Below are 23,593 nucleotides of genomic sequence, written 5' to 3'. Positions count from 1 at the left end.
GCGGGGCTCGAACTCACAAACCGTGAGATCGTGACCTGAGCTGAAGTCGGATGCTCAACCAACTGAGCCACCCAGGCGCCCCTGATTTTATTTTTAATACAGGTTTATTTAGAAGTGTTATTTAAACTTCCAGATGTATAGGGATTTAAAAAATATTTTAGTATTGGGAATACATGAATTGTTCAAAATGAAAACGTATAAAAAGTGTAGAGAGATGAGACACAAGCTGCCCCCCGCCAACCTGTCTCCTTGTCATCTCATCCCCTCTCAACAGACGGGGAGACTCCCCTCTTCATTGGTGTAAGCTTCTTTTGTGCCCCTTCCAGAGGAAGTTTGTGCATATACAAACAAGTAGGAATGTATTCTTTTCCACATCATTTTACTACAGTGACCTACATTATTCTGCACCTTGCTTTTCTTCTTAATATGTGAGAAGCGAGAGCTATGTCAATGACCATCATATGATATTTAAAATTTTTTACTGAAAAATATACATAGAACATATAAGACATACTTTAATGGATGTTTAAAGTGATCCTTTGTGGGTGCCTGGGTAGCTCAGTGGTTTAACATCTGACTTGGGCTCAGGTCATGATTTCATGGTTCTTGAGTTCAAGTCCTGTGTCGGGTGAGCTCAAGCCCCGCTTTGGGTGAGCCCTCCTTCTCTCTCTCTTTCTCTTTCTGCCCTTCGCTCGCTTGCACCTTCTCTTTCTCTCAAAAAATAAAATAAATAAAAATAAAATGATCCTTTGTGGGGCACCTGGGTGGGTCAGTTGGTTGTGCGACTGACTTTGGCTCTGGTCATGATCTCCCAGTTCATGAGTGCCAGCTCCAAATCAGGCTCCCTACTCTCAGGATGGAGCCTGCTTCGGATCCTCTGTCCCCCTCTCTCTCTGTGTCCCTCCCCCACTCTCTCTCTCTCTCTCTTAAAAATAAATAAAACATTAAAAAAAAATAATGGAAGGGTGCCTGGGTGGCTCAGTCAGTTAAGCACCCAACTCTTGGTTTGGGCTCAGCTCATGATCTTGCAGCTCATGGGTTCAAGTCCCACATCAGGCTCTGCACTGGCAGTGTGGAACCTGCTTGGAATTTACTTTCCCTTGCTCTCTGCCCCTCCCCCACTTTCACTGTCTCTGTCTCTCAAAATAAATATACTTAATGAAAATAAATAAGTCATGTGACCCTTTATGATATTCCCACTCAGTGTAGCACTAGAATATCGCAGGTGGCTGCAAGCCCCTTCCTGATCACATCATCCGCTCTCTTCCCTTGAGGTAATCTCTCTTCCTGGCTGTAGGGTTAATCATTTCTTTGCTTTAAAAAAAAAAATGGTTTTACCACCTTTGTATGGGTCCATAAACAATAAAGCATAATTTTTTTCTGTTTTGAACTTTAACAAATGGAATTACGGTGTTTTCTTCCATGACCTGCTTTCTTTTGATCAACATTTTACTTGTTGATGTGTATGGTTGTGGTTAATTTTTTGTCATTGCTGCACAGCATTCCTGTAAGAATATAACACTAGTTTTTATGGACTTCGGGGTTGTCTCCAGTTTGAGGCCACTATGTTGCTAAGAAAGTTCTTGTACATCTCCTGGTTTAGGACAACAATTCCCAAAGTGTGGTCCATGAACCCCTAGGAGTGCTGGAATGTTATCAGGGAGTCATTAAAGTTAAAACTGTTTTCTTTTATGCTAACACTAAGATGCAATTTACTCTTTTCGCTCTGTGGACATTTGCACTGATGGTACAAAAACAATGATGGATAAAACTGTAGTCACTTAGCACAAATCAAGTCGATAGCGCCAACCTATACCCGGAGTCATTTTTTGCCAGTTTGGTTAAGAACGTAACTGCATATTATTTGGGTTTTAATTGGAATATTCCTGGTTATGAATAATATTGAGTTCCTTTCCACATATCCTTGATTACTAAGAAGACTGAATTCTTTTTCACATATTTGTAGACCATTTGGATTTCCTTATTTATAAACTGTCAATTCAAATCTTTTCCTCAGTTTTAATTATTTGTCCTTTTTACATTGACTCGTAGCTCTTTATGTCATATATTCTTTAAGTCAGATATATTTGTTGCAAATAGATTTTCCCTACTTTTTGTATGCTTTTTGTTTGCTTGTTTCTTTACTTGTCATGTTAGCCAACATTCAGTGTAGTCTTGGCTTCAGGTGTAGATTCCTATGATTCATCACTTACATCCAACACCCAGTGCTCATCCTAACAAGTGCCCTGCTCAATATCAATCACCCATTTTCTCCGCGTCCTCAACACCCCACCCCCATCAAACCTCAGTTTGTTCTCTGTATTTAGGAGTCTCTTATGGTTTGCCTCCCTCTCTGTTTGTATCTTATTTTTCCTTCCCTTCCCCTATGGTCTTCTGTTAAGTTTCTCAGATTCCACATATGAGTAAAATCATATGATATCTTTCCTTCTCTGACTGACTTATTTCACTTATACCCTCGAGTTCTATCCATCTTGTTGCAAATGGCAGGATTTCATTCTTTCTCATTGCCAAGCAGTATTCCATTGTATATATAAACCACACCTTCTTTATCCATTCATCAGTTGATGGACATTTGGCCTCTTTCCATAATTCGGTTATTGTTGATAGCACTGCTATAAACATTGGAGTACGTGTGCCCCTACAAATCGGCACTCCTCTACCCTTTGGATAAATTCCTAGCAGTGCTATTGTTGGGTCATAGGGTAATTCTATTTTTAATTTTTTAGGGAATCTCTACACTGTTTTCCAGACTGGCTGCACCAGTTTGCATTCCCACCAACAGTGCAAGAGGATTCTCCTTTCTCCATATCCTCACCAACATCTGTTGTTTCCTGAGTTGTTAATTTTTAGCTTTGGATTCTGTGCCCCTCTTTCTCTCTGCCCCTCCCCCGTTTGCGCACACACACTCTCTCTCTAAAAAATAAACATTAAAATTTAAAATTTAAAAACAAACAACTTTGATTAAAGAAATTATTTTTCCTTTAATTTTGGTTATAGTTTTAAAAGCTTTGTTGTAAATTGTTTTCATAGATATACTTAATCAGGTTAGGGAAGTCCTTCTTAGTGCTAGCTTTTCTCCTAAATGAATGTTGAACTTCATGAAACCTGTTTCTGCATCTGTTGAGATGATAATGAGATTTTTACTTTCATCTGTTAACATGGAGGATCATATTATTTGAGTTTCTATTGTTAAAGCTACCTCCTATTTCCGAGATAAACGCAATGATGATGATATATTATCTTTTTTACATACATTGCTGAATTCAGTTCACTAATATTTCATGATTTTGCAGCTATGTTCATGATAATATTGACCTTTATACTTTTCCTTTCTGCTTATGCTGTCTCTGTCTGGTTTTGATATTGGATTGATGCTATGATAAAAGATACTTAAAATTTCATGCTTTAAATGTTTGTTGCTGCGTGTGCCTTGGTGGCACCAACTTGGTGCCTCGGTTAAGCATCCAACTCTTGATTTCGGCTCAGGTCATGATCTCACGATCAGCCCTGCTTATCGAGCCCTCCATGGGGGTCTGCACTGACAGTGGGGAGCCTTCTTGAGATTCTCTCCCTCTCTCTCTGTTCCTCCCCCACTTATGCTCTCCTCTCCCTCTCTCTCAAAATTAAATATTAAAATATTAAAAAACCTTTTTAAGAACTTTAAATGTTTATTGCTGGAAAAGAGAAAATGCATTCAGGAAAGTTCCCTCTTCATCTATACTCTGGAATCGTTTATGTAAATTTAGAATTAGTCATTCCTTGAAAGATTAGAACTCAGCAGTGAAGCCATGTGGGCCCAGGATTTTCCTCACGATTAGAGGTTTTATTTAATATTGTTTCTTTTTATTGGAAATAGGGCTATTCGCATATCCTATTGCTTCCTGAGTCCGTTTTAGTGATATTTTTCTAATAATTTGTCCATTTTCATCTAAAGTTTCATACTTGTTGGCCTAAAGTTGTTCATAATCTGATTACCATGTTAATGTCCACAATATCTGTCATTATGTACCCTTTTTGTTTCTGGAATTATTTGTGTCTTCTCTTTTCTCTTGATAATTTTTGCCAATTGGTTTTATTATTCTTTTCAAAGTCCCAAATTTTGCCTCGTTGAGCAATGTGAAATTGGACTGCAAATCTAACGAGAGCGGATACGAGATTTTCCAGAGATTTGTTTTCACTGCTTTGTTTGGGTCTAATCCAACTCTCCTTGCACTTGGCTGGCCCCTCTGTGGATGTCTTCATCACCCTGCTTAGGCTGACACCACGCCCCAGGCTACCTCACCCTTCTTGGGCTCCCATCTGACCACAGGTCTTCCTCCTACACAGATGTCCTCACTTCACTCGGGTTCTAACAGCTCAGGCTGGGCCGCTCACATAGGCAGATACCCTCTTCATTCTGTTTGAGTTCTGCTTCCCCATGTGGGACGCATGCAGACACACGTACAGGCTGGCTCTGACAACCCACATCAAGCCACCCTCCTTGAGGATGCCCTCCTCATGCTGCTCAGACTGACGCCCCACATCAAGCTGCCCCTATGCACAGACCCCCCTCCTCCCGTTCCACTCCAGCAGACAGCCCACACCAAGTCTTCTTTTGTGGGGGTGTGTGGGGTATGTCTTTTTCATGCTCCAACCCCTCACCAGGCTACCAAACCACATGGACACTTTCCTCGTCCCAACTTGGGCTGTAACACCACATTGCAGACTGTGCCTCCATGTGGTTGCCCTCCTCATCCTGCTTAGACTATGATGTCTAAGCTGGGCTACTCCCATCCATGGTCTCCATTTCACTTGAGCTCTGACATGCACACCAGACATCCTCCAGCACCGATGCTACTTTGCACTGCTCCACCTAATGGCTTTAGGACTGAATTATGCAGGAAGAGAAGGGAAGAGGAAGAGCTCAGATAACTATACCCAGAGGTATTTTTTCATGAAAGGTCTTAGTAACATAATGCAATATATGAGTGGACTGGATCATAACGTGAACATAGTCCTACTGTGGGTCTGTCAAAGGTTTGAAAGCCACTGACCTACAAAGGTTCTGGAATGATAGCATAGTAGCACCCCCCATTTAGTGTGTTATAGTTGTCTGGACTATCTCAAGATTCCCTGTCACCTGTGGACACCCCATCCAAACTGACATTCTTCCATGGCAACAGAGATACAGCTTTGATTCTAGTCCTACAACCTGGGTTCTAGTTCTGCCCCTCAACCTCTCACTAGCCATGTTATGTTACCTTATATATTAAAAATGCAGATGTTACACAATGCACTTCTCTCCCAAGGCATAATATGGGGTAGTACATGAAAAGTGCCTTGAAAACTACAATAAACACGATCACACTGACATCAAAGGAATGAATAAGTCCTTTACATGCAATGTAACTAATATTTTTTTGTTTATTTAAGTAATCTACACCCAACGTGGGTCTCAAACCCACAGCCCCAAGATCAAGAACTGCACACTCCATCAACTGAGCCAGCCAGGCGCCCCTGTAACTAAATCGTTAAACAGCTCTGTGAAATTCACATTTAATAGATGAAAAAACTAAAGCTTAAGGAGGTTAAGTGGATGAACCAGCATTTGAACCTAGATCTGTATACTCGACTCCACCATCACCAGTGGTATTTAAAAAAAAAAAATTTTTTTTCAACGTTTATTTATTTTTGGGACAGAGAGAGACAGAGCATGAACGGGGAGGGGCAGAGAGAGGGAGACACAGAATCAGAAACAGGCTCCAGGCTCTGAGCCATCAGCCCAGAGCCTGACGCGGGGCTTGAACTCACGGACCGCGAGATCGTGACCTGGCTGAAGTCGGACGCTTAACCGACTGCGCCACCCAGGCGCCCCAATCACCAGTGGTATTTTTAAAGATTCAATTTTTAAGTCATCTCTACTCTCAATGTGGGGGTAGAACTCACAACTCTAAGACCAAGAGTTGCGTGGTCTTCTGAGCCAGCTAGAGGCCCCCTAAGTGGTACTTTAAAAATGTGCAAATAAGTTTACTTTGTTAAAAGCAGAGCATCTTTGTTCTGTTACGGACTTTGAATTATTTATACGGAGTACGAAATGTTTTTACCCTCTCCCCTTAAATGTCATAATCCTTGAAACCTTTGAATCCTGTGGTTTTTCCTCTTTTCTCTGCTAACATGCAAGGGTTTTGGACTGAGGCAACTTTGAAATAATGGTGGCACCTGGTGCAGGGTCCTGAGGTGGCATAGTCATTTTCTTGGATGCAAAATGGCGGTCAACTTTAACGCCCTTGCATGTAGGTGATGGATAAACATGTTGAAAATGAACAAAGCACAGCCTGGTTAGATCTAGAACTCTGATAGCTTGGTGCGTGGGGGTAGTCAGCCAGGAGCAGCACCCCCTTTGCCCCCAGGTAGAGGGGCTATCAAGAAGGCAGACCTCAGGGCAGTCAACTTGGCATTTCCTGAAACATTTCCCACAGATCTGCCTGAGGGGCCTGGAGAGCTTATGCAGAGTTACTTCTGTGCAGTTGGACAAGACCAGGCCAACCGAGGGCCTAGGGTACATGGGCTTGAGCTGTGCTCTTCACAAGAGTCCAGCTCCAATGTTCTATTTTTATTATTTTTTTTAAGTTTATTTATTTTGAGAGAAAGAGCACAAGCAGGTGAGGGGAAGAGAGGAGAGACAACCTCAAGCAGGCTTAACACCACCCAGCAAGTAGCAGCAGTCTCCCAACAGCCTCCAAAGTGAAAATTTGAGCAGCGGTGATTGTACCAGTCAAGGACAAGATGGGTGGGACAGGAGACGGACTGAGCTGCAGGGAACGAACAGCAGCAGAGGGAGTGTGCATCTTCCACCCAGATAAGCACAATGCTGCTCCCTGAAGACATGACAGCCAGTCTGTGCAGGGGTAGAAGGGGCTCTATCACTGCCATGGACGGGCCTGGAGTGAACCAGAGCAGCTGTGAACAAATAGTACAGGAACCCCGATTCTAGGCCCATTAAGCTTTTATTTCCTAGGAACAAAGATATGTGGGAAAGAAACTCCAAAAGGAAACGAGTACAAACAACAAAATGACACTAGGGTGGTGTGCCAGGTGGGTGGCACACTCCACAGTGGACCTGGTCATGCCCTGGTTTCTTGGATCTACATCTGTCCCGTCCCCAAGTGCCCATTACATAGGTGGAGGGTGCGGGCAGCAAGGTAGAAAGCTTCCCAACTTTATGCAAAGGAGATGAATGTACCGATCCTTTTTGGTTTTTTTTAATCTTTTTTTAAAATGTTTTTTGTTTGTTTTTTTTTGAGAGAGAAATTGAAAGCATGAGCAGGGGAGAGACAGAGGATCCAAAGCACAATCCACGTTGACAGCAGTGAGCCCATGTGGGGCTCAAACTCATGAACCGCGAGATCATGACCTGAGCCAAAGCCAAGACGCTCAACTGACTGAGCCACCGAGGCACCCCGTACCGGTCTGTTCTGAGAGGACTCTTGGGGACAACTAACCCTCTGCCTCAAGAATGGAGGTAGACAGGTAAGAATGAGAGGAGCCTCGGTGTCACGGACAACCTGAAAGTAGTCACGGGCTCTCTGTGGCTGACAGAAACTATGCTCAAAATAGGACTGCAAGAGAAGTGACAGCTGGCCAAGGCAGCTTTGTATTTAATGGTAAACATGGCCAACCTTGTCAAATCAGGCCCCAGAACAGTGATAACCAGCACTGCAGTTTCTATTCACTTCAAAGGATCCTGATGATGATTAATCAGAAGCCATTACCCGCTCCCCAGAGGATTTGCTTCTATACCCTTTGCTAGCAAAATCCTGTCCACTGCAAGCCCGGTCTTCTAGAGAATAGACTGTCAAGGGACAAGTAAAAACCCTGTCCTGCCCTCACACTTCCCATGTTATGATGGCTTCTACTGCAGCCCAAACATCTAAGAACAAGGTCCTTTGGTGGGCTAGGTAATCTAGTCCTTGATTGTCTCTGCATTATGCATCACATAACTCATCACTTTACTATAGGCTGCCTCCGGGACTGGGACCCGAGCTCGGATCACAGTGAGGTCTCCTGCAGGATGAAGGTGGGGCTGCTCCCCTGGTGGGCTGAACCTTCCTCAGGCACGGCCATGGCCTCCTTGTCTCTGCTATTCTTCAACATCCCATTACTCATCTTTTCTGGAAACGCAGGGGTATCCACCGAGAGATCCTGGAGAACACACAGACCAAAGGGAATGAGACACTGCTTTGATCCTTGCTGGAAGGGAGATCAGCAAGGGGCAGCGGGAGAGAAAGGGAGAAGCAAAGCACACGGTGAGCAGGGAGGCAGGAGAAAGGAAAGGCCAGCATGTTGGGCACCTCTCCGGGCTGAGACCCTTCTGTCCACCAAGCCAGCACTCCCCCATGGGTAGAAGCCGGGGGGTTGCTGGGGGACGGTCCAGGTTCAGGCAAACAATGAGGTTTGCTGGGGAGAAAGGAAAGGGATGGAAGGAAACCTAGAAGGTCTGGTAATAATCTGGAGAGGTAAGGGAGGGTATAATCTGGGCAACATAGCTGCTACCTGGCTGTAGCTTTTGCAGTGAAATCGCTTCTGACAAGACAGAGGCAGGAGATCAACAAGTCTTGAAAACACTGGGGAAATGGTCCGAGGGTTCAGGGTCCGGCCCCGCATTCCCCCTGAAGGCAAAGGCAAAGGCAAAGGCACTTCTGAGTCTCCTACTCAGTAACCAGTGCACACCCAACAAGCCATCTGTTCTTGGGGCTCTGAGTTCTCAGCTCCTGCCAACCTCCCAGAGCTCAGCCAAGAAGTCTGACTGTAAGACACCCAGGAGCCCAGAGGGCAGGGTCCGTTCTACCCCAGAGTCCAGATTCCCTGATTAGCCTCCCTCAGCCTGTCTTGCTTCTCTGTGCCCCCATCCCACATGCCCTCACCAGTGAGCCAACTGACAATCAGGCCCACCACAATGACTGTGGTGGAGTTGTGAGCGCTGTACCATAAATACGACAAGGAGTAGAACCGTTGCAGTCCTGTAGGCCTGGGGAGAACAGGAATAAGGATAGTTAGCAATTTACTGACAGGGCATTCCTCAGGGACCTGGTTCCACCCACCTACACTGTCCTAGGGTCTTGGGACCCAACTCTCAACATTGCCCTGAGGACTCTGGTGGTCCATCCCTTAGCAAGGCCCCTGGGAAACCCCTCAAAAATGAGCTATTCTCCCCAAGTAGAAAGTGAGTGAACCCCAACTCACCTGGAGTGAGTGGTTGAGGGCATCAGTGTGGTCATGGCAACGGTGGTCAGGTTACTAGGCAGGGAAAAGCTGGATATATTAGAGGGAGAAGGTGCCACGCCAAAGGCCATCTTGGTCACTATGCTCCCAATGCCAATCCAGAAGGCCATGACAAGTCCAGCCAATAGGCCCACAATGGCACCCTGCCCAGAGACACAGCACATTCTCCAGTTATGATGCCAGCCCTAATAAACCTTCACACCAGTTCCCAGAACTCACGGGGAGAGCCTTGCCAAGCCATTCCCCAGGCCCACCCCTGTAAACGATTGTGGAGCCAGACGGTCACTCACAGGAGGGTTGGCACAAGGAAAGAACATCCCAAGACAGAAGAGTCCGAGCAGCGGCCCCCCAACCATGCCAAAGATGCTGAGTGCTGCCTGCGGAGGATAGGGTTGAAGAAAAAAATAACAGAGACTATTCAGGCTCAGAGACCCCCCAGCCTCACCAATGTAGAGTACAGCCACCCGCCAATGGCTCAGCGCCCCCCTTGTCAGATCTGTGTCTTCTACGTGAAAATGTTAGAATGCAGGATTCCAAAAGGCATATGGGTAAGGAAATGTGCTGTGGGTTCTCCTCTGAGGCTAAAATAATCCCCAGATGTCTGAGCCAACAAGGACCTGGGAATGACTCTGGAGAAGGCTACTCACAGCTAAAGGTGGTCCATCAAAGATGAATTTTTGACACCCATCCCTATACCATTCCCTTCACATCAGTGGTATTCCTCAACTTCCCATCTCAATCACCTCCTTATCTCCCTTAACAATTGCTTTCTTTTCTGCATAGTCCTTACCTGCAGCACAGGTCCCATCTGAGAAGAAATATAGGCCATTCCCAGACAAAGTAGCCCATAGCCAAACGCTGGGGGAAAAAAAAGGGAGAAAACACGCAGAGGTAAGTAAATAGAACTAAAAGAAGAAAAAGCAGAGGAAAGCTCCTTCCCCAAACCGCTACCTCTGTGTCCCTGGAAACAGGGTATATTACCTCCTGCCCCAGCTCCAGGTCCCTCCCACCCGGTCCTCACGCTTATGGGACTCAGAGACCTTCCCAGGAAATGCCCTGAGATAATAAACAAGGTTGTGTGCTTCATGTGGCAAGCGCCAAGCCAAGGCTAAAGCCGGTGCCGTCAAGCAGACTGATTGATGACAGTGCTTCAGGTGTGTCTTAGAAAGAATACAACTGAAAAGATGAGGAAGCATAATCCCACCGAGGATTCTGGAAAGCATGATGGCCTGGACTTCAGAGAACTGAGGGAACCAGGGTCGGATCAGATCTTCCATCGTAACAGTTGCCAATGAATTAAAAGCAGACGATATGGTGCTGAAAGAAGGAAGAAAAAGATGAGCTGTGCTGACTCTGAGAGCTGAGAGGCAAAACCACCAGGGGCCCTACTAAGGGAGTAGCACTCTAAAGGCAGGAGAAAACATATGCAGCCAGAAGCCATCCTCACAGTTGGCAGCCGAGGAAGAGGCCTGGAAGGCAAGGACACCTGTCCTTTTCTGAGTAGGGTACAGATTTTGATCAAGTAGAATCAATTCCTGGTGTCATAAAAAGAAGAATCTTTCACCAAAAGGGGGGCATCTCCTGGAAGATGATATGCTCTCTCCTACACAGATAAGCTGTCCCTCATCATCCACAGATAAAAGGGCACATTGAGAAACTCAGAGAGATCCCCTCCTCCACCTGTCACCTTGTGTCAAGCAGGGATCAGCTGCACCAAGCCTGAGGAAAATGGTCAAAGAAGGTACCTGAGGGAACCACTGAAGAGGCAGGCAACAAAGAGCCCAGGCAGGCCCGGCAGGCCTTTCAGGAGATCCATCACAAAATACAGGACGAACTGCAGGCAGAGCAGAAGTGCACAGCTCTCTTGAGAGAGGAGCCCTTCCCCAGGGCAAGACATGTGAGAAGCCCCCTACATGTGCCCCTGCCAGCCTACGGAAACCCGGTGATTAAGAAGGGCGCTAAGCACTGAAGGTGACCCACAGGAAGTAGAAAAAAATGGGCTCTGGAGACAGAACACAGTTCGCACCCCAGCCATGCCCAATTAGCAGTGTGACGAGCATGTGGGCCACCCTGATGACTTTTTTCCATTCTATAAAATGAGGCTGTTGTGGGGATTAGACGAGACCGGGTACGTGACAGCTCCTAGCAAAGCGCATCACATGGTGCATCGTGGTGAGCCAATAAAGGTAGGTCCCCACCCCAGCAGGGTGAGCACTGTGATTAGGTGATACTGGGAACTGGGACCCTCATGTGCCAGATTGTAGAATCCCACAGTGAAAAGCCACTTACATCCATTTCTTACCCAGGGTGGGAGTCCTTTCTGCAGCCAACCAGACACTCCTCTTGGGGGCCTAGGTTGGCCCTCATGGGCACAGAAGAGTGCCAGGGAGGCCTTCTCACCTGGTCAGGGGCTGCTTGAGCCTGCTGGGTGCTCATGGGATACTTCTGGTAATAGGCAAACATGACCAGGCCAATGAGACAGCTCATGCAGAGGACCACCTGCTGGCAAGGGAAGACTGCATAGCAGGAGCTGCAAGACACCAGTGCCAAGGAAACAGAGACTGTTAATAGACATCTTCAGGCATGTCCCCAAGTTCCAAAAGGCAAACCTGTATCCTGACCCCAATGGGTATGTTTGCGTTCTGGCATCATGCCCCCACCCAACTGCCCCATAGAACAGGGTCCCACCATCTTCTCTAGCCCCTGCTCCCTGGTCTTCCTGTCCCTGCACTCACAGTATAGCAGCCTTCTCCGTGCGGGAACTGAGGTAGCGCTGCACCTGAGCCTGGTTCACCCCATACAAGGAGAGCATCATGAAGACACCCCCAAAAGCCAACGTCCAGAAAGTGTGCCGTACAAAAGGATCTGGATTCAGCCTGCAACAGATGTCAAATGGTCACTGTGGCATAGCCCCCAACAGTCTCAGCCTTCCTCGCACTCTTACAATGAGGGTCAGAGGAAAGCAGAGCACAGACGCTGCTGCAAGGGCCAAGGAGCTACCGAAGGCAAGAACTGGGTGGACACGAGAGATGGTACAGCAAGATGGAGGAAGGGTTCTATCCCTCCAACCCACAGCCTCATTCCAAGTACCAAAAACATCCTGCCCCTCCTTACCCTCCAGCCAGATTCCTGTGATCACCCTCAATCTCTGCAGTGCCAGCTTCCCACCCATCTCAGTGATGCCACCTAAGGCTTACACAGCTTGTCCTCTGCTTACTACAGCCCTGAGTTCAGGTTCTAGGATGGGCTTGGCTCAGAGGCACTACAGACCCCAGCCAGGGGAAGGGGTACACTTACTCAATCCCAGAGATGCGGCCATGCTGGGAAGCCACTTCCCACGCATTCCCCAAGCCGCCCACCCTGGTTGATCCCACAATGATAACCACCAGCTGCCCTAGGAACATGACCAGCGTCTGGAACACATCTGTCCAGATGACTGCCTTCAGACCACCCTGCAGGGAAAAGAAAGCATACCTGACACAGATGTCTTTAAAACCATCCACAAATTAAGACACCCGACCACCAGCAAGGGCACTATACCACCAGGGGCCTAATTCCCACCCCACCCCCTACCTTCAGTATGCCGTCCCCTCTCCTACGTCCCACTTCCCACCAAAGTCCTATCGCATCTCCTACGTATTATTTCATCCCACTCTAAAACTCCATCCCACCTTCCCACCTACATTTTTACCTCATCCCTTCTTTTTCTTCCCATCTCCCCTCCTTACTTGACCTCTTCCCCTCTCTCTTTTAAGATTCACCACACTTACCAAAGCAGTGTAGATAGTACAGACAATGCCTAGGGTCAGCACTGACAGCCACAGATCAAAGCCAGTCACTGCAAACAAGTAAAAACCACAATTCTGTCTTTAGAAGAGGGTTTCCCAGAGACTAGAAAAAAACCCAGTAAGACATGAAACGTGCAGTCATCAAGGATGTAATAAATCATTCATTATAATCGAAAAAAATGTTCGAACCCCACCAAAAGGTACTGATTAACCAATTCAGACGAGACATGGTAATGTCTGATTAGCTTTCAAGTGAGGTGAACCAAGGTGCTTCCACCTCCGGCAGAGACAAGCCAAGGGCCCATGCAGTGAAATAACTCCCCGGCCAAGGTCAGATTCTTTTCTGCACACTCTCCTCTACCTGCCCCTCCCAAAGGTGTTTTCCCAGCCTGCTGTGGCTGACAGCCAGGGGCTGTGACTCCTCACCTGCATTGAGGGCCAACGATGGTGCATAGAGCACAACCCCCATGTAGATCACCTATCAGGTATGGAAAAGAGAATGTGAGGGGGAGGGGAAATGAGGGTGGGTACGGAAAGGAGAAAAGATGGACCTCAGCTCCTAATGGCCTCCCTTCATCTAGGCTCACTTTCCTTTCCCTTCTTCCAAATGTTAGCTTGCTGCCACCATACTGACTGTGCTGGAACCAGAAGGAATAGGAAACAGGATGCCTCTGGTGGCTTCAGGGACACTGACACCTTGCAGGACCTTTAATCCTGCCTGAGAGCAGAGGAAGCTCAGAGTGCTTCAGAATGCCTGAGTTTGGGTCCCCCTACCATATCCCAGGCTCAAATTCTACCTTCATTTCCACTTACCATCTGAAAGATGAAGGTCACGGTCCCACAAATCCGCACAGCCTTATTGAAGCGGAGCTCCAGATACTAGATAGAAATATGCAGATATAGACATATAATTGTAGACATCTTTATACATTTAAAGGCATTCCTCCCCACTCTACCCCCACAATTCACACACAGCATCCCTCAAGAAGTCCAGGAACATGAAGGAATATTCAACTCCTATCCACTCTGGGCCTCCATTCACAGTACCTTCCTTCTCTCCCCACTCCCACCTGACTTCACCCAGAAAGAACTTGGAAACACATGATGTGTCCCATCACTCTAATTAGGCAGAAAAGGTCCAGGGGCCCAGATCCCTTGTATGTGCCCTCTTCCTCCTTTCCATCTCTGACCCTGGTGGTCCTATGTGCTCCTCCCTTCCTCTCTGCTCACCTCATAGGCACTGGTGAGATGCAGGCGGTAGAAGACAGGGATGAAGACGTGTGCAGGGATCACCAGCCCCAGGAAATAGCAGCAGCCCAGGAACCAATACTGGGTCCCAAATCGGTAGATCTCGGACGGCACACCCAGAATGGCCACAGCTGACTGGAAGGTGGCCAGCAGCGACAGAGCCACAGGAAGACAGCCCATTTTGCGGTCTGCCATGAGCAGCTGGCCAACAGTATGCCGGCCCCAGCCACGAAAGGCATGGTAGAGCCCAATGGCAAGGGAAAGAACCAGCAGCAGGGCAAACACCACATAGTCCACAAGGGAGAAGGCAGATGTGACCACATCTGTGTCTGAGGCTGGAAGCAGGGGAGTAGAGGTGCTAACCCCCACACTCATCTTCACTGTGTCTGTGACCTACAGTCACTTGCTGCTCCTGGGCTCTGGGCTGCCACTCAGCTGGGCAACGGCAGGCAAGTGGCTACAACCTGGCTTCCGGCCACGATCTCACAGTCCTTCTCCTCCACCAAGTGACATTGTCCAAGGTGAGTTGCAAAGGAATCAGCTCCTAGTCAGGCCTATCTTGCCTTCATGCGCATCTGCCCTCAGGCCTGTGTATCCAACAACCATCAAACTTGGACCAGCCAGTTCTGTACAGCCCTTGGAGATCTGGAGGTCCTGGTATGGTTTGGTAGGGGAGGAAAGAAGCAACAGAGTGAGACAGCCAGGAGACAACTATTTGGCTAAGACCGTTTTGGGCAGACACAGCTGAGAAATATAAAAACTTTCTTAGGTCTCCACCCCAGTAACAAAAGAAAAATCAACTCGAGCCCACATTTCTTCTCAAAAAATTTCCCTGCCCCCACCTGCAGGCACAGACCCAGTCACTACAATGTACTAAGCCAGCAGACCCCAACCTGGCGCCACAGCCCAGCAGGGAAGAAGAAATGGAGACCAATAACAGCATGGCTTCCTCTATTTCCCCTAGCCTCAGCCCCCACCTCCCATATTCCTAGTGTCAGCTTCCTAACAGGACGCCTTCTTAGCCCTGATCCCTAGTTAGATTACCTTCATGGAAGCCCAAACTCCATTCCAGGCATCCCCAGGCCAACCACTTTGCTTTCTCCTGCCACCCACCTCCCAGCTCCTCCCTGTAACACAACAGTCAATAGCAGATCTGGGAAGAGTGATACAATTCAAAAGTGAGAGGGTAACACGCTGGAGCCAGGAGTTCAACTTATGATTATAGAAAAGCAGATCAGCCAGGGAGCTGGGGCAAGGGCAGCTGGGGAGAGTGCTCCTATCCTCCTGAGGTAGACACCTACCTAGAGAAGTAATCCCTGTTCAGAGGCAGCGCTGCCTGGAGAAGCTGTGTGTGTCTAGAGCTGGGCAGAAGCTGAGAGTCTGGCTCTGTAAGTGGTGGAGGTGAAATCGGGAATTAGGGGTGAAGTGAAGTTCAGCAGTTATTTGTTCTGGCCGCTTTAAGGAACCAATGTGATCCAAATGGCCCTATCACCCTATGGCCCCCAAACTCTAGCTCAGTCCTAGAGATTCCAGAATGGGGAACAGGGAGCTCACATTCAACAGCATTCCTAGCTGGATTAGGCTTTCGCTGTAAGTCACACTTGGCACTGTGTGCTAAAGGGAATTACAAAGAAGGAGCTGAGAGAAATGGGAAAGTTGCTTTTCTGACTCCTGCACAGAAAATACTAATCCTCAAGAATATAGCATTATCCTCAGAACAAGGACAAGATTATACACTTCAAAACTTAAAGGAATATTAAAAGATCACTATTACGACCCCTCGTTACCAACAAAGACACCGAGGCTCAGTGATTCAAGTGATCTTTCCAAAAACCACAGAGCTAATTATTGTCAGTCCAGATCAGAGCTCAAGTCTGGTGATTCCCATCCAGCCACTCTTCATTTATACCATAATGTCTTCAAAGAATATCTGTGAGATTCTCACTGATATGGAGAAAATACCACAGCATGTTAGATTTTTAGATAGCCTAAATGATGACAGGTAATGTTGTTTTCAGTATCTCTTTTTTACATTTTCTTAGTGAAGCATCTCACTTTTTGTAACCCAGCGGTATGCCGTGAACTTCAAAAACTCCAATAATGATAAATAAGGAAAAAGTAACCATTACTATCACTTTTAAAACACCATGCCTCAGTTTATGCACTTTCCACAAACATTCTCTGATTCTCAAGGAAGCAGAGTTAGACAAATAACTTGCCTAAGGTTACAGGGCACAATACAAAATAAAGGAGAACGAAAGAGCACTAACTGCAGGTATGACAGGTGATTCACCTGGGGGGAGGGGGACATCCTTACTATTCCTAGAACCAGGGTAGGAGCAGAACATTAATTGCAGTCAGTCATTCGCAGAACAAAGTTTAGATTTAAACTAGTCTAGACACACATTAATATAACCTATGTCTTCTGTGCTTGCCCACTAGGAGAAAGATCAGCCTGGCTGTCTTATGGTTCTCCCACACTGTGTTCTTGGGCAGATGTTGCCTAGCTGGCAAGATACAGCCTTACACAGACCAAACCTGAACTCTGAACCTCGTGGACCCAACAAAGATAGGAAATCAGAGCCGGCAACTCTTGGATCACATGTTCTACGAGTCTCAAATGTTAGTTCCCAAAAAAGCGTTCCCACCAGGTCCCTCTGGTTTAACCTAAAGATTCCCTGCGGCTCCTCTTTGGCAAATTTGACTATGACAGAGGTGATGAAAAATACTAGGAGTAAGAGATGGTGTCTGCTGTATGCAAATAAGAATGTGTAGCCTCTGTCTCCCTCTCTCTCTGTCCTGCTTGCTTTCTTCTCTCTCTCTCAAATAAGTAAACATTAAAAAAAAAAAAAAAAAAAAAAGAACATGTAGGGTTAGTGACAAAGACAGAGCGGTTACAGAAAGGAAAAAAGTCTCGGTATAGACTAGAACACAGACTTACAGAACTGGTGACCCTCTACTTCTGGGGTAAATTGGTGGAGCTTCTTGATAGAATTCTATTAGCATGAGGTGCAGAGAACCTTCCCAGAAGGCTGAAGAGAGGCAGGCAAGACAGGTAAAACCTGACCCAGTTAGGGTTAGGGTTAGGGTTAGAAGTGTTCCTTAGACAGGATTCTGATTCTAGGAACAGGAGAGTTAGTGGCTTTCCAAAAACTCTACACCATTGTAAAGCCCATGGACTCGCATCTGAGACAATGGGAGCCAAAAGTAAGAGCTGAGTTGTGTCACTAAAACTGAAACACACAAGGCACAAATAGTGGACTGTGAGACTCCTTCTTAAAACTACAACACACACAGAAAGGGAAGAGAATCACTTACACCACCCTATCCCCCCAACCCCTGCCTGCGCTGAACTGCCTGGACTCCTACAAAAGGCAAATGGGGCCACCGCAGGACCCACTGCCTTAAAAAGATTCCTTCAAAATCTGTCCTTGTGCCTAGAATTCCTCAAGGTCTGAAAGGGTTTAGTACCCTCATTAAAATGCTAATAACTACCAAAGCCTTAGAGAACGTGCCGCCGGCTGAAAGTAAATCCTTTTAGGAGAGTCCACGTGCCCGTGGATAAGTGCAAGGGAAGCCCGGGGGGCCACTCTAGAGGAGTTAGCTTTGATGAGCTTTTGCCTGGCCCTCAGCAAAGGCACCACGCAGTCCCTTCGGACGCGGGGCTCCCCAGGGCCACCCTCGGGGAGCGTTCGCCTTTCCCTTACCTCCGTGGCTCAGCCAGGGCTAAGAGAGTCCAGTCGTTTTTCTCGTGATCAGCATCAGCCCGTTTTTCTGGGAAGGGAAAGGAGATAAGAAGGCAGCGAAGCGCGTGTCCCGCCCCTCTCTCCTCACCAAGCTCCGACAGCCACGCGGTCTCCTGACTGAGGTGACGGGGCCAGGGTGCCCAGGACGTCCCCAGGCTCATCTCCTCCCGCCGGGGTTTGCCCTTCACTCTTCGCTCCTCCATCACCCTTACCCTCTTTATTTGCTGGCTTCCCGCCTTCCCTCCACACGTGAGGTGGCTTAACCACTAGCACCACGAGGCTCGCAACTCAGATCTTCCCGCGCCTCCACGAGGGGGGCCGACTCGCCCCGCCCCTCCCTGCCTCGGCGCCACTCTCGGTAGCCTTTGGGCACTGGCCCCCTGGCGCCGGCCCGCCCCATTTGCCGGGTCTCCACGGTTGAGTGCGGCGGCGGTGGCAAAGCCTGGCCTGCCACCTGCCGGCTGAGTGACAGCGGGGCCCGCCCCCTGGCCGCCTCGCGTGGCGCCGCCATGTTTACTGAGGGCGGAGGGAGCTGCAAATCGCTGCGGTGACGCGACCTCGGCATCCGGAAGCGAGGAACGCGGAGCTGAGAGAGCGGCGGCTGGGAGGCCTTCGCTAACGGGGGAAAGGAGAGGGGGTTGGCCAGTCCTCTCTAACGGGCACTGGGACGCACTGAAAAGAGCTCTGACCTCCTCAACCCGCAGCAATCCCCCAGCCCGCTTCGGGCCGACTGGGTCACACCCGAGGAGGGCGGAGCCACACGCGCAAATCTCGCGAGGCGCTGAGAAGGACAAAGGGAGCGAAAAATGGCTCCTCGCGGGCCGGGTAGTCCTTCGAACCTGGTGCCTTGGGCAGCTGCCGTGCTCCTTGTTGTGGGCGCGAAAAGGGCCCTGGCGCTACCCGAGGTACAGAAACAAGTTAGAGGTCGGACTGCAGCATAGTTCCTGGGCAGCCTTGTTTCGCGCTCGCCCGCCCTGGTCTCTCGGCTCTCCCCAGCCCGCCGGTGGCGACGGTTTCGTCCCTGAGGCTTCCCTCGCTGTAGCCCCGCCGGCTCCCGCTCCCGTGTACTCACGCTGCGTAGGTCCCCCAGTGACCTCGCCTTGCTGACGTGGACCTTTAAAATTTGATCTCCTTGCTCTTTTGAATAATTGTAAATTGTTCTTCTACCGACGAGTCGTCTGACTGTACCTCACCCTCGTCACGCGCGAATGCCGTATATCGTGCCCTGGCAGGACTGTACTTTCTGTAATGCTTGATGACTTCTTTGTATACCTGCAGTGCTTTTATACCTGGCCAAACCGGGTCTGTCAGATTGAGAAGTCACTGGATAGGGCATAATAAATATTGTCGAATGGTGATCCTCGAAGACGAGGGCCTGTCCTGGGTGAGCTCTGGTACAGAAAGTCTCTAGTGTGCTGATTTGGCTCCTGGCTCTAGGCGAAGAAATGCATCTCCTAGTCAAACTTGACATAAAGATAGGACACCTACCTGCCCATTGTTAAAGGAATTTTGAAGAGTGTACTGGTAGTTAACTTTTGACCCCTGCTTGTTCTTGGTTTTTCTTTCTGGAATCCTAATCGTTTTCTCTCCTCTGCAGATATGCATCCAGTGTCCAGGGAGTGTGCGAAATTTGTCAGAAGTGGCGCTTTATTGTAAGCAGACACCGGAGCTAATGCTGCAGGCCCGCTGCTGCCTGAATCAGAAGGGCACCATCCTGGGGTGAGAGAAGACAACCCTGGATACTGGAAGAGTTCTGGAACTGGATTCTTAAAGGCTTACCTGATTGGCTATTGGGATAAATATTGGTGCCTATTTTGGAGACATCCAAGCCATGATTCTCACACTTTAAAAAAAATTTTTTTTTAAGTTTGTTTATTTTGAGAGAGAGACAGAGAGTGAGCCAGGGAGGGGTAGAGAGAAGAGAGAATACCAAGCAGGCTCCACAGTGCATGGGGCTCGAACTCATGAACCGTGTGATTCTCATGCTTTTAAATGTGTTAGTAGCATTTTTAGCTAAACAACCCTGTTATTCTTCTATGCAGTTGAAACTGCATAGAAGTCATAATTTTTACCCACTTAAAAAAAAAAAGGCTTTTATGGCTTTCTTTTAAAAGAAGCTTTGTTCTCTTGTTTGTTTTCAACTCTGGATTATTCACTGTGTGTCTCCATGAAATGACTCCCTTAGCCTCCAAGGCACGATGCTAACAGAATTTTCTTCCCTTCCAATTAATTCAAGTTTGTCTTTGAGGCAAATTCCTCTTTCATCCCTTATGAACATTAGTCTCTGTGTTTACTCCCTTTATGCTTTTGAGGCTCCACCTATTCTCATGACTTCAGCTATAACCACCACGCAGGTGTCTCCCAAAACTAGATCTCTTTTAGTATCCTTGGCCTTCTCTCCAAGCTGTACACATGGGCACCTCTAGCTTTCTATTAAGCATTTCCTTTTGAGAGCACCCTCACTTCAAAATCATAAATGTCATCTGTCTTCCATTCTCTTCCTCCTCTAATTACCTAAATACTTCCTTATAGGAAACTATCTGAAAACCATTTTTTCCCCATTATCCCTCCATTTTTAAAATTTAATTGTCTGTTGCCCTCAGGATAAAGTTCAAACCATAAACCACCGCAGATTGGTTTCAATCCACCTTCCCAACATTTTTTCCCAATTATTTGTCCACTAAAATCCTTCACAAGGGTCTGGCTTCAGCCAGACTTGCCTACTTACAAAAGCATTCCACTTTTGTTTTCTTTGTTCAGGCCTCTCTCCTTACCTGAAATGTCCTTCCTCCACCAAATTAAAACATATTCATACTTTAATTCCAGCATCTTCTGTGAATGCTCGCTACTACCAAATACCAGGGTAATATCTCATTTTTTTACTTCCTCTAATCCTTAGTGTTTGTACCACTTAAAATTATTTATATACTTTCCTGTGATTTCTTTCATATCATAATTTAATGTTTATATTGCTTTTAAATTTTTGGTTACGGTCTTCCTCTGCTACGTTGTAAGCCACTTGAAAGCTAAGATACTGAGGGTTTTCTTTTATTCTCCCAAGTTTTGCAGTTAGTAGGTACTCAGTAAATATTTGAAAAATAAAGGAACTAGCAATAGATAGTGAAGAAAAAATAACGTGACATGGTCCTTAACATCCAGTAATTTATCTCCAATCTATGGTAGAAATGCATTTGGAGGGGCACCTGGGTGCTCAGTAAGTTAAGCATCTGACTTCAGCTCAGGTCATGATCTCACTGTTAGTGGGTTCAAGCCCTGCATTGGGCTCTGTGCTAACAGCTCAGAGCCTGGAGTCTGCTCCAGATTCTGTGTCTCCTGCTCTCTCTGCCCCTACCCTACTTGCACTCACTCTCTCTCTCTCTCTCTCTCTCTCTCTCTCTCTCTCAAAAATAAACACTTAAAATTAAAGAAAAGAAAATGCACTTGGAAAAGACTTTCATTTATGTGACTTGCATTTTTTTTTCCCATTTGAAGGCCCTTTGTGAATCTGAGAATCATAATACAACGTGAGATTCACTAACCTAGACAAGAAACAAATTTCTTCCAATACAGGCACAGATGCATAGGTATACTGATGAGAACAGCACCGTCCAATAAAACTTTCTGCTATGATGGAACTGGTCCATATCTGTACTTTCCAATACAGTAGTCACTGATCACAAGGGGAGTGGTTACTGAATACTTGAAATATGGCTAGTGCAAATGAGAAACTGAATTTTTTTCACTTAAATAGCTACATGTAACTAATGGTGACAATGGGACAGTGCAGATTAAAACATATGCCACAGCATGTAGTGTGTGGCCCTGAACACAGCCGCGTTCACTTAATATTAGCTGTAAAAAGGGTTGTATTAGTTTACCATGAATGAAGAAGAGAGACATAATTGTACTGGTTATTTCCTCAGGCTGGATCTCCAGAACTGTTCTCTGAAGGACCCTGGTCCAAACTTTCCTCAGGCACATACTGCTGTCATCATGTAAGTGGTTGGTTATCCTCCCTCCAAAGGGCCACTATGGTGAAAGGGTGATGGGAAAAGTCTTTAAGGATGAACTTCTAAAAAGATGTTTGAATATTAATGTCGAACGTGGGCAACTCAGAATAAGAACTGGATTGCCAGTCCAGGAAGATGTGTAAATGGAAGTAGAGTGTTTTCCTAGAGCACAGTGCTAACAACGTATGCTTTGCAGAGACCTGCAAGCAAACCCCCTCGAGGATGACTTGGCCAACATTTTCCGTGGCTTTACCCAGCTCCAGACTCTGTGAGTAAGGGTACAGGGTGTGGGAGAGAACCAAAAAGGGACAGTGCTGTGAGCGCAGCAATTTGGGGCTGTGTGTTATGACTGCCTGTGTTGTGTTCAGGATACTGCCACAAGATGTCAGCTGTCCTGGAGGTATTAATGCCTGGAATACTGTCACCTTTTATATGAACAACCAAACCTGTCAAGGACAAAGGAACCTTTGCAACAGCACGGGGGACCAAGGTATGTTGTCTCACTTCCATCCTTCTAGGAACTGCCTTTCTTCACGTCTACTCCCCATTTTAGGTCCAACAGTAAAGTTGCGTACGTGCCTCTTGTTCAAGTTTCTGAAGCTCTAACACCTTGAAAGGAAAGGTCATAAGATGCATTTTATTATTGTTGTTGTGTTCTGTTTATCTGAAATCTTCTTTCTTCTACTTTGACCTAGAAATAATTGAGAGAATGAATCTAAGTTGAAGCAGATATTCGAGAAATCTACATGATGAGATCCAGTGATTTTCTCTGTTTCTCTCTGGCTCCCAGAAATGTGTCCTGAGAATGGATCCTGTGTACCTGATGGTCCAGGTCTCTTGCAATGTGTCTGTGCTGACGGCTTCCATGGCTACAAGTGTATGCGCCAGGTGAGGAATTAGGCCTTCTTATTAGGAATAGGAGAAATGCATAAGGAAGAACCTCTTTGAAAGAAGAGCCATAAGACCAGAACTGATGCAAATCATCTAGAGAAGGAAACTCTAAGAGAATTGCCCTGGGTAAGGGGATTGGTATACTAGGAAAGAAATAGCTGTTAGGATGTAGTCCTTGATGAAACGCTGTATGAAGTTTTTTTGGTCTGTCATTCACAGGGCTCCTTCTCACTGCTTATGTTCTTCGGTATTCTGGGATCCACCACATTATCCGTCTCCATTCTGCTTTGGGGGACCCAACGCCGAAAAGCCAAGGCTTCATGAACTGCATAGGTCTTCCTACTGACTTAAAGATTATCTTGATCTGCCTTAGCCCAGCCAGGGAGATTTTCTACCTAGACAGGCATGGTGGCCAGCAGATCCTCCTCAAGGATGAAGCCGCCATTTGGCAGGAAGATGGGAAGTTGCATAGCTTTGGGGTGTTGTGGACACTGCAGTCCAGGAGTGGACAAGGACCGGTGCCCCATTTGTGCTTGACTATAATAAACATCTTTACTTGTCGTTCTTTTTTTGTTTTTTTAATTTTCTTATTTTTTAGGGAAAGACGTCGTGGATTTGTGTGTTTCTT

General features: G+C 46.9%; 2 protein-coding genes across 17 annotated transcripts; one reads left to right on the top strand and one right to left on the bottom strand.

Moving 5' to 3' along the window:
- Window positions 1-6,988: 6,988 nt before the first annotated feature.
- Window positions 6,989-19,785, bottom strand: SLC5A6 (solute carrier family 5 member 6). Of its 16 annotated transcripts, none has more exons than XM_043604295.1 (19): window positions 19,137-19,574; window positions 18,026-18,092; window positions 17,260-17,438; window positions 15,620-15,704; window positions 14,301-14,972; window positions 13,884-13,949; window positions 13,497-13,548; window positions 13,053-13,120; window positions 12,580-12,734; window positions 12,018-12,158; window positions 11,683-11,812; window positions 11,028-11,116; window positions 10,487-10,599; window positions 10,073-10,140; window positions 9,573-9,659; window positions 9,244-9,425; window positions 8,925-9,028; window positions 8,551-8,669; window positions 6,989-8,202 (listed from the first exon to the last, which is right to left on the bottom strand). In XM_043604295.1, the coding sequence occupies exons 5-19, from the start codon at window positions 14,691-14,693 to the stop codon at window positions 8,050-8,052; spliced, it is 1,920 nt and encodes a 639-aa protein (XP_043460230.1). In that variant the 5' UTR covers window positions 14,694-14,972; window positions 15,620-15,704; window positions 17,260-17,438; window positions 18,026-18,092; window positions 19,137-19,574; the 3' UTR covers window positions 6,989-8,049. The 16 variants fall into 16 exon arrangements, with proteins under 16 accessions (XP_043460230.1, XP_043460238.1, XP_043460229.1 ...); XM_043604303.1 differs by having other exon boundaries at window positions 8,554-8,669; window positions 19,137-19,572; XM_043604294.1 differs by lacking the exon at window positions 19,137-19,574 and adding an exon at window positions 18,277-18,468.
- On the top strand, window positions 18,566-23,526 carry ATRAID (all-trans retinoic acid induced differentiation factor). Its single transcript, XM_043604309.1, has 7 exons — window positions 18,566-18,969; window positions 19,662-19,783; window positions 21,988-22,059; window positions 22,271-22,342; window positions 22,443-22,564; window positions 22,865-22,962; window positions 23,185-23,526. Exons 1-7 carry the CDS (start codon window positions 18,871-18,873, stop codon window positions 23,287-23,289), a joined length of 690 nt encoding a protein of 229 aa, XP_043460244.1. The 5' UTR covers window positions 18,566-18,870; the 3' UTR covers window positions 23,290-23,526.
- The last annotated feature ends 67 nt before the right edge of the window (window positions 23,527-23,593 follow it).

This window comes from Prionailurus bengalensis, chromosome A3 (genome assembly GCF_016509475.1).
Source record: "Prionailurus bengalensis isolate Pbe53 chromosome A3, Fcat_Pben_1.1_paternal_pri, whole genome shotgun sequence".
In the NCBI taxonomy this organism is placed as follows: domain Eukaryota; kingdom Metazoa; phylum Chordata; class Mammalia; order Carnivora; family Felidae; genus Prionailurus; species Prionailurus bengalensis.
This window is presented reverse-complemented; position numbering and strand designations above follow the sequence as displayed.

What these genes read in the sequence shown, in the direction of transcription:
- SLC5A6 (XM_043604295.1), bottom strand. Translation starts at nt 14,693, where the DNA reads ATGAGTGTGGGGGTTAGCACCTCTACTCCCCTGCTTCCAGCCTCAGAC. An exon ending in AGATGGGACCTGTGCTGCAG is followed by an intron (nt 9,660 to 10,072) that starts GTAAGGACTATG and finishes TATCCTCCGCAG; the next exon opens with GCAGCACTCAGCATCTTTGG. An exon ending in TTCCTTGTGCCAACCCTCCT is followed by an intron (nt 9,426 to 9,572) that starts GTGAGTGACCGT and finishes GTCTCTGGGCAG; the next exon opens with GGTGCCATTGTGGGCCTATT.
- ATRAID (XM_043604309.1), top strand. Translation starts at nt 18,871, where the DNA reads ATGGCTCCTCGCGGGCCGGGTAGTCCTTCGAACCTGGTGCCTTGGGCA. An exon ending in GCACATACTGCTGTCATCAT is followed by an intron (nt 22,060 to 22,270) that starts GTAAGTGGTTGG and finishes TATGCTTTGCAG; the next exon opens with AGACCTGCAAGCAAACCCCC. An exon ending in GCTACAAGTGTATGCGCCAG is followed by an intron (nt 22,963 to 23,184) that starts GTGAGGAATTAG and finishes TGTCATTCACAG; the next exon opens with GGCTCCTTCTCACTGCTTAT.